Source organism: Neovison vison, chromosome 3 (assembly GCF_020171115.1).
Source record: "Neovison vison isolate M4711 chromosome 3, ASM_NN_V1, whole genome shotgun sequence".
Lineage (NCBI taxonomy): Eukaryota > Metazoa > Chordata > Mammalia > Carnivora > Mustelidae > Neogale > Neogale vison.
This window is the reverse complement of record NC_058093.1, coordinates 87,189,387-87,202,407: the sequence shown is the minus strand read 5'-3', so window position 1 is coordinate 87,202,407 and position 13,021 is coordinate 87,189,387. Positions and strand designations below refer to the sequence as shown.

Genomic DNA, 13,021 nt, shown 5'->3' with positions numbered 1-13,021 from the left:
AATAAGTGGTGGGCTGAGCATGGGATGGAGATTTTGAGATATGAGTTCCAGTTCTTGCTCTGTCTATATTTTGCTGTGTGGTTACCAGGAGACACTTAACTTCTCTGAACTTTGGTGCTTTCATCCACAAACGAGGAGCAGAATCTGTGTGTGTGTGTGTGTGTGTGTGCACGCACGCACACATTGTGTATGTGTGAGAGAGAGACAGAGAGAGACAGAAAGACAGACAAACAGGAAAGGAAAGAGATCTCACCTAGACTTGCATCCTAACTTTCTTTGGCTACTAGAAAGAACACAAGAAAATTTTCTGTGATTTAATAGAATGCAGGATGGGGTATCACTGGTCCTTTATTTATCAAATTCAAGGGTATAATCTAACCTTACTTCTCTGAATTTACTACTGGCCATCTTCTTAGACGCTCTTCCCTCTTCTCTAGAGGACAATTCTCTCAGTGTTGACTTCCTGACTCTTTTTTCTTCTCCTTTCAATCCTGGACTCTTCTTCCAGTGCTTTAAGTGCTAAGAGTGTCAAAGGCCAGTGTGAAGTTCAAAGCCAAGGTAAGGATGAGAAACCAGCAACAAGCCTGAAAAATAGCAACTTGCGTGTCCTAGAAAACAACTGAAAACTGTGTCATAGTGGGTCAGATGCTGCTGATATGTTAAGTAAGATGAGCACCGAGAATTGACCACAGGATTTACAGAGGCATGGAAGTCACTGGTAACCTTAACAAAAACACTTTCAGTGGAGTAGCTGTAAGAGAGAACAGTAGAAATAAAACTGAGAGCAGATAGAAACTCTTTCAGGAGGTTTTGCTACTAACAGAGAGAAGGAAAACAGGCAGTAGCAGAAGGGATAAGTGGAATCAAGAAATAGCTTTTTTATTTTAAAGTTGTAAAACAAATAGCATTTTTTTAATGCTAATAGTAATGACCCAGAAGACAGGAACTGATGGTACAGAACAGAGAAGGACAAATTGCTAGGACAGTAGTCCTTAGATATGCAAGAAGGCTGGACGCTCGTGGAGGCAAAGGCATCACATGGAAGCAAAGTCAGTTCATCCACATTAATGGGTACAAGGAAAAAGAATATGCACCCAGAAGTGTGTGGATGAGCCGACACGGTGGTAGCAGCATATAGAAATTCTCTGCCGATTGCTGCTATTTTCTCAGTCATAATCTGAGAGCGAAGATAGAATATTTGGTATCAGAAGTCCATAAAGCAAGAAAAACGCATGATTAGTTATCTAGTAGATGGGAAATGCGGTCTGCTTACCAGGCAGCTCAGGAGGACCATGTGCATTTAGAGTAGACTAACAAGTACAGCTGGAGGTTTTTCTCCTGATCAAATTAAGGAAAAGGGCAAAAAAACTGAGAGAATATGCAAGACAGCAAGGATAATGATCAAACATGGAGGCTGAGCTCAAGAAGGAAGGAGGAAAATTGGGACAAGAAAAAAATCAAAGTAAGGAGTTGGCCCCACCAATGGATGCTAGATTCCTATGAGGCCCAAAGACTGAGTCAGAATGATACAGAGAATAATAAATGAACCTCTTTGTTTATATTGGGCTGCTCCTTTGGCAGGGTACTTCTGTATTTTAATGTGCTGATTAAGAAAGGAGAGAGAGTTAGAGAGTACTTTATATTCAGGTGGCAATAAAAGTGCTAGGTTATATAACAATGGGAGTGGGGAAATTAATATGAAGAAGTAGTCTTTACTGGGGTGGGCGGGGGGCTCTCACATACTAGACACTATGCTAAGCATTTTGCATGTGTTTCCTTTATTTGCATTTCCTTTATTTGCATTATTTCCTTTAGTCACTACACAATGCCTATATAGGTGATATGTAAATATAATCATAATATTAAAGAACCTAAGTTCAGGGTCAATATACGTATACAGGTCACAGAGCTGGTAAGTGGCTATCAAGACTCAAATACATGTATGTACTCCTCCAGTGTTTAAAAGCTTTTCCATCCCCAAATATTTAATACATATAATGATAGTTTTTTTTTTTTTAAGAGACATATTATTTGTTTATTTATTTACTTAGAGTATGAGCAGGGGGAGAAGCCCAGAAAGAGGGTAGAGAAAGACTCCTAAGCAGACTCCCTGCTGAGCCAGAGTCTGAAAGGCCTCGATCTCACAACCCTGAGATCATGACCTGAGTCAAAACCAAGAGTTGGACTCTTAACCAACTAAGCCACCCTGGCGCCCCAAATACATGTAATGATAGTTTCAAGTGATATTCTTTCTTGCAACAATTTTTCTGGTCTTTGAGAAAGATAAGGCAGTGAGGAATGAGTAATAGGTAACAGTAGTTGCTACGAAGCCATCTTACTGAAGTCCTATGTGACCGATATGCTCTGAATCTTAACTGTTAACAACTTCAGAAATCCTCATATTTTTTGGCTGAAATACAGCTGTTCCCCTTCTCTGACTAATATCTATTATAGTATACACTATTATAGCATATTATATTAATAATTTAATTATATTTTCTACTTTTTTTTGCTTTTTTTTTTTTGCCATGAACAAACAATATTTGTACAGAGAGAAAGACAGAAGTATTCAAAAGTTCTTCTTCTTTTTTTTTTTTTTAATCATCTTGGTTATGTTGCCTTTGGAATTACTAAATATTTTTCAACATCTCAACAAAATAATACTCTTTTAAGACTGCAGGCATTAGAATGATTGTCATTCATGCAAATAATCACTTACTTACACTATATGAGTTTGGGTTGGATAAAGCAAATTACCATTTGAAAATAATTCAAATAACACTCTGGGCTAAGACCTTGCTTATGAATGTTATCTTGGCCACAATATTTCTTAACCTTTTTCCATTTAGCTAGATTTATTTATGGTAATATAGTCCAAATTAATAAACTATTCAATTGCCACAGGTATATTAAAACATATGATGTTGTAGGAATATATCAGATGCAAATGAATTTTAAAACATATTATGTATTTGGAATTCTACAGTGGTAATAATTAAGATGTAGTATAACCACCTACTAAATTAAAGATGTATATTTTGAGTGTACATTATATTGAAACCTTAAAAAATGTCAAAAAAATAAAGGTCATATTTTAAAAATATGGCCTAAAATATAAACTATGTTTTAACTAATCATAGGTCTAAAGTGTAACAATTGTATTTTCCAGAAGTTGAAATTCTCTCATCTCACATATTACATATATAAATACACATGATAGGGGCGCCTGGGTGGCTCCGTCATTAAGCACCTGTCTTTGACTCAGGTCATGATCCGGAATCCTGGGATCAAGACCCACATGGGGCTCCCTGCTCGGCAGGAAGCCTGCTTCTCCCTCTCCCGCTCCCCCTGCTTGTGTTCCCTCTCTCGCTGTGTCTCTCTCTGTCAAATAAATAAAAAAAACTTATAAATACATACATACATACATACACATTATATATGCATATACATATGCATCTATAACTGAAAATGAATTTTGATCTTTTTTCGCTTAGCCTGACAGTTGTCGAAACTCCAAATAAATGATTAAGTATTTTTACCAAATGACCTATAGCAATAGGAAGCTTGAACAGTAAACTGAATAAAGAATCATGGAGTCTAAACGTTAATCCAGTCTGTGACAATCAGTAGTGTGAGTACAAGCCAGTCTCTGCTTCCTTGGGCCTCTGCTTTCTGAACTCCATAAAGTAAGACTTGGGCAAGGTTGTCTAACTTAAATTTTATGACTCACTAACTTGATTTGGGATTAGGAAGATTTTTCTTCAATGAAATACTAACTAGTAGACACTCAAATAAATCAGCATTAAGAGTGCTGATGAGGACTACTGATTCCACAGCAAAATCTGGGTGAACTCAGTAAATCTAGAATACAGAGAGTAATGCTGACCTCCTGCATAACATGCATAGACATTAAATTGTTTCCTGCCTTCCTTTCAGCCATGGGGAAGAAACAGCTGTCCCTGAATCCTTTTTAAGGACATATTCAGTTGCAAACAGCAGCATCCCCGGCTAGTATGAGTCCCACTGAAGTAAACTTTCTGTTCACACGGGAGAAATATTCCTACTGGTAATAAAAACCATTTTGCTAGGTTTAATCAGAAGTGAAAAGGAATTTGAAAATGTTCCCTTTGAGCCACATCATCCACTGCTAATTCAGGGTGGGCCCAGCAACAAGGGTAATAAAAAATGTCCTTAGTAACAGAGAAAGAGAAATGGCAATTAAGTGCATTTGTAACCTAATATAGAACACCTAACTCCTTATTAAGAAAATATAAATAATTGGGGCACCTGGATGGCTCAGTAGGTTAAAGCCTCTGCCTTTGGCTCAGGTCATGATCCCAGGGTCCTAGGATTGAGCCCGGGATTGGGCTCTCTGCTCGGCAGGGAGCCTGCTTCCCTTCCTCTCTCTCTGCCTGCCTCTCTGCCTACTTGTCACCTCTGTCAAATAAATAAATAAAATCTTTAAAAATATAATAATAATAATATAAGTAATAAAAAAAGAAAAGGAAGAGGGAAAAAAATAGAAGAAAATAACACAGGAAATGAAAGTAACCCAAGCAGTGCAATTACCATTGATTTACTTAGAACAGTTGCTATATACATATAAACCCATGGGCATAAGCTGAATGCAAAGGCTGAGAAATATGCTTGACAATGACTTCTGTAACAAAACAACACAGAAAGAAACAAAACAGTAAGTGTCAAAAAAGCCAAAGCAGCTTGCTTGAGGAAACCAGTTAAGTATCAGAGAAGAAAAGATGAACTCAATATCAGAACTAACCATTCAGGGATCATCAAAACACATGATTATTTAAAATGTTTGTAAATCACAGCCTGGTTGGAAATAGAACTTGATTCTCTAATTAACCATGCTTATGCTGAAAAGTTAAAATTGGCAAGAACACCACAAATTTCTATACATTTTAGAAATAATTTATGACACATTATTGAAAAACGGAGTCAAACATACTGACCTGCTCACATCAGGAAACCTGATGGGAAAGTAAAGAACTTGGCACTTGGGCCTGATGATGCTTTCCAGATCCTTGGGTCTGTGATCAGGGATCAGTTTCATAAATTTTCCGATAGAGGTGAGAAATGACTCCATATTAAAAACTGAGTTGAACACCACCACATCAGCCACCAGGCTGGAAAGGAAAGGGATAAATGCAAATGATGAACCCACACTCATGCACAGTTAGTTTTTATAAGCTCAAGACCTCTGTGTTGATCAGAGTTTATACTGTACTTGGGTTTGCAAAGAGCTCTGCATTTCCCATCAGTATTTACTAAATGGCCTCTAATAGAGAAGCTCGTTTCATTCTCATTGTATCACGGTAAGTTAGAGTGCTGGCATCAGGGAGGAAGGGCAGGGGAGGAATTAAATGATGTACTGGGATCTTAGGAGGCATCAAACAATGTTTATTTTTCTGCAGTGTCAGGACTTTCTGCATTATCAGCGATACTAAGTACAGCAGGGCCTTCTTCTTTGGGGCCCACATACCCATGTTGGATTTTTATGTCAGTGAAATGCACCATTTTATATCATACTGCTGACAAGAGGACATCTGCCGTACTTGTCAGTACCTTCAAGGAGACTAGTTCAGATCAAGCTATTTCACACAAAAGCATACCTTTAAACATGTTGTAAAAGTTGATTTCTTATTTAACCTTCGCTTCAAGAAACCACTAGATTTTTTAAAGTTCTGGAATTCTATAGGAAGGATTATATGGGATCTCTATAAATAACTTATTTTACTAGTATATTATATTTGGGGTCATCAAAGGAGAAGAAGGACCACAATACCACGGACCTTCAGAATTAGATGAAATAAATATAATACTATCTATTACTTTCAATGGCAAGATTGTATTCCTCCCTTTAATATTTTAAAATACAAGTAATCTGAAACACATTGTTATAAGGAAATGTGATTAACCAATTCTAGGTAGCACACATGTGTCCACAGTATTCAGAACTGCCTCTAACATTTTCGTGAAGACCAATGAACACAAATGATAACTTAGGGCAACATGGACAAAACTGAATATGTAGTATGTTCCCTTCATGGGTCAAAAACTGATTTAATAAATAATTGGTTTGATTTTTTAAAATGGCCCTCTTTGTTTAAGCAATGATTCAGTGTCTCAGTGTCACTGGATCTCACTAAAACGCACACAGATGTTTTAGTGAGAAGGTATAGAAGCTCAAAGAGCAGCTAGTTTTATTTCACCTTAAAATTGATAAATCAAGGAAATGGAAAAGACATATAAGCCTGTAAGATGGGAAAACACAAATGAAAAGGTAGAGCTTACAGAACAGGGATACCATAGCAAATGCTCTGTTTACTGAGGACAGCCAAAGTTCCTGTTATTAATACACAGCAGAAGGAAAAGCCTACAAAAGGCACGTTGAACTGCCACCTTTATGCCTCCCCTGCAAAACCGCTTTTCTCTATATAAGTTTTTTTGTTGTTGTTGTTGCAACCTAGTGGAAAGTTGGGGGTAGGGGTGATAACAGCACCGATAATACAAAAGAATGCCACAGAAGTGCTGACACATCAGCAAGCAATAAGGAAGCCAATATAATAATAGACCAAAAGTTGAAGGATGTTTTACAGCTAGTCTGTTTTCACCATATGTCACATATTGTAATAGCGACCCACAGGTCATAATATACAGTTACAACATGTGTTCATAAGTCAGAGGGTAAGTGAAACCTCTATTTAAGGTGAGCGCTTATGTCAGTCACCTCTGAGGTCCTTAACTGCCACTCGGTCAAGAAAAGAAATCTGACAGTGCCAACAAAAGCAGAAGTCAGCAAGAAACCTAAAGAAACATTTGAGGAAGCAAGACTCATACTTTTCAAAGAGAATGTGAAACGGGACTGCTTTCTGACACTCTTATTTTTCCTCTGGACAACAGCAAACTATTTTTTTCTCATAAAGAGTCCAACCAGTGATCGAGTCTACTTCTTCCTATCTGAGCTTGTCAATCAGTTTACCCTCTTGAGAAGAGCAATGACGGAAAATCAAGTACAGGCTTTTGTAGTCTCATTCCTTTTGAGAAAAAACAATCTTTTATAAAATACAGAGATGAGGGGCAATGAGCTAAAATTTTTTTAGATATCTGCCCTCATAGGGCATGAAACCCAACTACTTACACTCTTAAAAACCCATTCTATGCTAAATTAAAGATCCAAGACAGTCTACAAAAATATTCTTTTCATGCATTTCCTCTCCGATATGAGTGGGTATAACTTCCATTAACTTTAAAGCCACCCATAAAGGGAAAAATAGACTGAATTTTTTTCTCCAGTTATTTCTCAGGGGTAATAAACACACACTATCAGAGGAAAAGAATGATGTTAATTCAAGAAATCAAAAGAATATTACAAATGTTTTCCATATTGATAAAAGCACAAAATGATTTTATTTTTGTTTTTAAAACATATTTGCCTTCTCTGTTTCAATATAAAATAAAGTATTTTAATTTTATTATGAAATTTTAAAATGGTTGTGTTTTTATGAGACATTTGACGTGAAGCAGTTCCACTCTATTTTGATAGCGCTGCTACTTCACGACTGAAGCAGCTTGTAAAAATGATGGCAGGAAAACATTTACGAAATGCTCAAAACACAGAAATATCACCATAGAGCTGTTTTTCTATGTCAACTAAACTATGGAATATGCTTGTAAGAGTTGGGAGCCTGTTTAAGCACATCATCAATCCCAATTGCTAATAACTATTAAAAAAAGGTGAGTAAGATGTACCCAATCATGGCCAACCTGATTCTATTTGACTGTTGTAGTTCTGTGAGTAGGATCCAATCGCAAAGCCGTTTCAGAGTTGTTATTAACTTCTTTCATTAACTAAGCTTCAAGAGATACACTTTGTTGAAGTAACAACAGAGAAGGACCATCACCTTTGAAATGTCATGGTATTTTAAGGCTGTGCAATTTCAGAAGATTCAGTGAGGGGAAAAAAACCTAACCACCTAAAGATTCATTTTCCATAGTTTTCTCTTATAAAAATAATGTGAAAAAAGGATTAAAACTCCTTGCTCTATTATGCTTTAATTTTTAATTTCTTCCTGTGTAAATTTCTAACTTGTTTTCAGCTGGATATATTGAAAGTGGTTGGTAAATGATAATAGACTAACTGGCTCTTTTCTAAAAATATCCCCTAAACAATACATGATGGAATCAAGGGGTGAAGAAGGTCTCTGTCAACACTCTGATTCTATTTTGAATGTTGTGGAAAATAGATAACTAATTCAACATATAATTAGATTATTACATTTGTATATTTTATAAAAAGATTAGTTGTTCATATATATATATATCTCAAAGTATATCAAAGGCACAAATTACTACCACAGAAGATACACTTAAATATACACACCTACTATAATGAGTTTTTTAATTAAGTGTACAGTAGGTCTCAAATTTTAAAAGCTAACTATAAAGAAAACAGGGGCAAAGGACTAAATATAATGACACAATCTGTACCTACCATGAGAGAATTTGGTTGTATCCATATTGGAAATCCCTCTCCTGATATTTCTTAACAGGATATACCAACTGGTTCTCATGGAAGTAGAGAATCTTTTTCAATTTCCCAAGGTCAGGCCGAAGGGCAACCAGTTCAGTCAGGTTCAACACTGAGCTTGCAAAGAGGATCCTAGGAAACAAGGAAATTAAAGTTTACTGTCCCAAGCATGCTTGAAGCAGTCATCCTTCACCTTTCTCCCCTTTTCCCTCTTCCTAATCCAAGAAAAGCATATCCCCTACAAGGACACATCAATAGTTAAGCCTTAATACCATGTAGCAGCATTCTAAATTTTCATCTCTTAAAAAGCAGCTGCTAAGAACTATAAAAGCCCTGAATCTCATTGGTCTTCTCAGCTCCATTACTGAGAGATGCAAAGAAAGAAAGAGAGAAAGAGAGAAAGAAAGAAAGAAAGAAAGAAAGAAAGAAAGAAAGAAAGAAAAAGGAAGGAAGGTAAAAAGAAGGAAAGAAAAAGAAAAAAAAGAAAAAAACAGCCAGACGGATTTTATTGAGAAAGGCAAGAAATGCTCTATCTGAAGGACAAATGGAACAAAGATAAGGCTGACTGGGGAATACTTTGCTTGCCAGTTTCATTACACTTGACTTCTTTATGCAACCAACTACCGAAATTCAATATACAAGCAGGAACGGCACATGTTCATGTTATGACATAAACCCTTTTGATTTATGCAATAGACTTATCGAGTGTGGTCTTTTTCTATTGGCATGTTTTCTCACTGTCCCTCCTCCCCCTCCCTTTTTTAAACTGTTCTGCAATCTTTGTGTTTTTTTCAAATATTTTATTTTCCATTACTGGACTGCTAATGGCACCAGATGTATAATCTGTAAAACTCCTTATATAAAACATAAATACTAAAAAAAAAAGAAGAAAGCTGATTCCTTATCTTTGTGGAAATAAGAAAATGAAATCTTACCTACCATGGTTATAAATGAAAGTGTCTATTCACTCATTCACTCCGCAAATATTTACTAAATGCCTATTGTGTGCCATAGTCTAACAAAGAACAGAAACGGTGAAATAAGAGAGCCCACTGGATAAATGCTGCCTGCAATAGTGATATGAACAACTAAAAGAAACAAACAAGAAAGAAGAATAACTATCTAGGACAACCTGGAAATGTTGCCCTAATGAGGTATACCACATATGGATACAAAAGAGGACTAAATTACAGCCCCTGAACAGCGGAGGACACTTAGATGGCACAATTTTGATGGAATGCCACCTTTATAACATAATATAGCATCATTTGACCCTTACAGCTTTAATTCCCATTCTAAAAAATGAGGTTCAAGAAGGTTAAGAGTTTGTTTTTTGTTTTCTTTTTTTTTCCAGAATCACACTGGTATAAAGTGCCAAAGCAGAAACTCTTGGTCTTCTAAGCCTGAAGTACTTTTCATTACACCATGGATATGAATTGGCTGTGGACCACTTACATTACAAATGCTTTTTTTCTGTACTTAATAAATACAAAATATCATAGTTGTTATTACCATGATTACAACTACTATAAATTCTCCCTTGCTGACAAGCCAAATGGCTAACTTCAGGTGTTTATATGATCTGCGGCACTAGCCTTTCCCATAAGAAGAATGATTACATGATAAGTGCATATATCATAAACAGGAATTCAAGTGTCTTCTTCATGGACTAAAAAAGGCACCGAAGACCAAAAGGCAGTGATCTCTCTTTAAACCCACACTGCTGTATTAATGTCATGGTTTAATGCTTTGAAGTAAACATCTTGCAAAGGAGATGTATTTGTTTCTCTTGATTGTCTGTACTCAACTAAAGGAAGCAGAAAAATTATGATGAAAAAAATGCCCCATTTTGTCCAAAAATATGCCTACTGCCGCCATCAACTATAACCCTTTCTAAAGGCTAGACTGAAAATTCTGAAATATGAAGATATTTGCTTATCTAAAAATCTGATCCTTAGTAAACGGAACAATAAAATATTTATCTCAATCAATCAATATTTTTCTTAAGAGAAAATGGATGATGACTTTTGGGTCTAATTATTGAGTAATATCCCCTCCTCTCCCTCCAAACAATACTACTGCAAGCAATGACTCATTCTTAATCATGAGACCTGAGCAAGCTCAATGTTTTTCACACATGAGGCTGAAAAAGTCATTAAATGCAGCCCCCATATTACTTATTAACTATAAAGAAAAAAAAATGGTACCTTAGTGGACAAATCTGGTAAACATCAATTTACCCAAGTCATCAAACTTAATATGAACAATAATAGGACAAGTGATAAGTTTCCCAATGTGAAACGCTGACAAAGATACAAATCACCAATGGTAGTCTTCCTGCCAAAAAGGCCTGATCTGAATTTGGTCATGAGGAGACAATCAAATAAACATTCTGCAAAATAACAGGGTTTGATTTCCAAAAATGTCAAAGTCATAAAGAAAAAAAAATCTAGATTAAAGGAAAATAAAGAGATACCAAAATAAAATTTAATGTGTGATTCCTGACTGGATACTAGATGGGGAAAAGACAATTATAAATGATATTATAAGGACAAAAACTCTGAATATGGACTCAATATAAGACTGTAAATTTTTATCAATCTTAAATTTCTCAAGTGTAATAATTGTATTATGATCTTGTACAAGAATATACTTATTCTTAGGAGACACTTTGAATTATTTACATGTGAAGTTTAACCACATTTACAACTAATTCTTCCATGGTTCACTTAAAAGGCTTCTAATAACAATAAATATTTATGTGTATATATTTGCACAGAGATAAACAATGTATAAAATGTTAACAACTGATTAAGCTAAATTAATGGTATATTTTTGTTCAGTTATACATTTACAAAACTACAAATTTGAGGGAATATGCATTAAATGGCAATAAGTAGAAGGAAAAATAATCATTATATAAATAAACCCATATTATATAAATTATATAAAATTATATAAAATCATATATGCAAATAATATAAAATTATATAAAATTAAGATAAATTAAAAATAAAACATATAATATATAAAATAATATAAAATTATATAAAACCCATTATGTAAATAACCCATTATAGATGTATTTCTAGTTATAACCCAATTGTTAATTTCCTATATGAGAATTATCCTCAGGATGGACCATCTCTAGCAAATGTTTAACCAAGGACAGTCCTTCATTCTACTCCTACCATACACCTCCTCTCCTTCCCTACCTGCTAGCTGATCCATAATTAAGGAATCCAGATCTAAAGTTGAGCCTTCCACATAAAACCTCTTAAATGAAAGAATGTAATACATTCAGGAGTGAAATGGCAATGATTTTCATAATCATTTTTCATAATTCATAATACTACCCATATGAAACTGCCCACACCAAATTTTCATAATACTACCCATTTGAAACTGCCCACACCAAAACTTCCTTCAGTTTGTTGAATCATTAATAGGAAAATCATTTTATTTTTATAACTGATCCTAAAATAGCCCTCACTACTTCTAAATTGTGGAAATTATCTCCATCATTAGGAAAACATCTCTTCTTCATTTTTTCACTTGTAAAATAGTAGTTAAATTGGACAGCAAGCAGTTCCATAAATGTGTAAGTCAAGGACACCCCCCAAAAAGCAATGAATATGCTCACAAAAGGAACACAGGTAAGAGTTGCAGGCTATTTTTACTTTGCCTACTTCCAGTAATTAAAAAAAAAAAGTAAATACAATAAATGACATCACTCAATCAGCAGCGAGCTAACCCCCGGCTTCCACTGTCCTTCCTCAGGTATTATTTAAGCAATAAATCCTAACAAGGTGAGCTTTATCATCCCACACTGTGTCTCTGACAGGAAAGGGCACAAGGTGATAGCAAAACCACTAGGAACAAGATAATTCCTGACAGTTGCTGCTTGAGTGCAAGTTAAATTGAACAGTTTATCTCAGCATGAAGATGTTATAAGGTTTTATGTTTAATATTTTTAAATTAACATAAAAACCAGAGAAAGCGGTTGTGCAATCTTTCACAAACATGACATAGTACAATCACTGTATAAGCTGGATTAGTACTTATTCCCATGCTACTACAGAATTAAGCTGTTTTTAGACCACCAAAGAGCTTTAAATTGCAACTTTTGTCTCTGTAAGAGAAACCTATATTTAAAATGTCTGCTAAATTCAAATTAACAGCTACATCATTAGCTTACACCATCTCACCAAAAGTATAAGTAAGCTGCTATTATAATCGTCTAACCAAAATGCTCTGTGCTGCAACCACATTAACACTGTTCTATGTATCTGAGATTGTATCCATACATGTTTCAATTGTTTCCAATGCACATTAGGATCTATCCGAGTCACATTTGCTTAAGGAATCCAAAACTGTTCTAATGAAATTCAAAATTAGAGATCTCAGATTTTCTGGCTCAGTTTGAATAAACTAGTCATTTGCCTTTTATTCTATTCTCTTAATACACAA

The 13,021-nt window shown here is 35.2% G+C and overlaps 1 protein-coding gene across 7 annotated transcripts in view; it reads right to left on the bottom strand.

The window, feature by feature from the left end:
* The window catches only part of GTDC1 (glycosyltransferase like domain containing 1), a 334,720-nt gene that overhangs the window by 238,259 nt on the left and 83,440 nt on the right, over positions 1-13,021 (bottom strand). For 6 of the 7 annotated variants that reach the window (XM_044242544.1, XM_044242537.1, XM_044242541.1 and 3 more), the window contains exons 4-5: positions 8,516-8,683; positions 4,974-5,147 (exon numbers count right to left, since the gene is read on the bottom strand). In XM_044242544.1, the coding sequence (XP_044098479.1) occupies positions 4,974-5,147; positions 8,516-8,683 (342 nt within the window). Of the gene's footprint in view, positions 1-4,973; positions 5,148-8,515; positions 8,684-13,021 lie in introns of those variants that run through there. The other variant, XM_044242542.1, reaches the window with a different exon arrangement.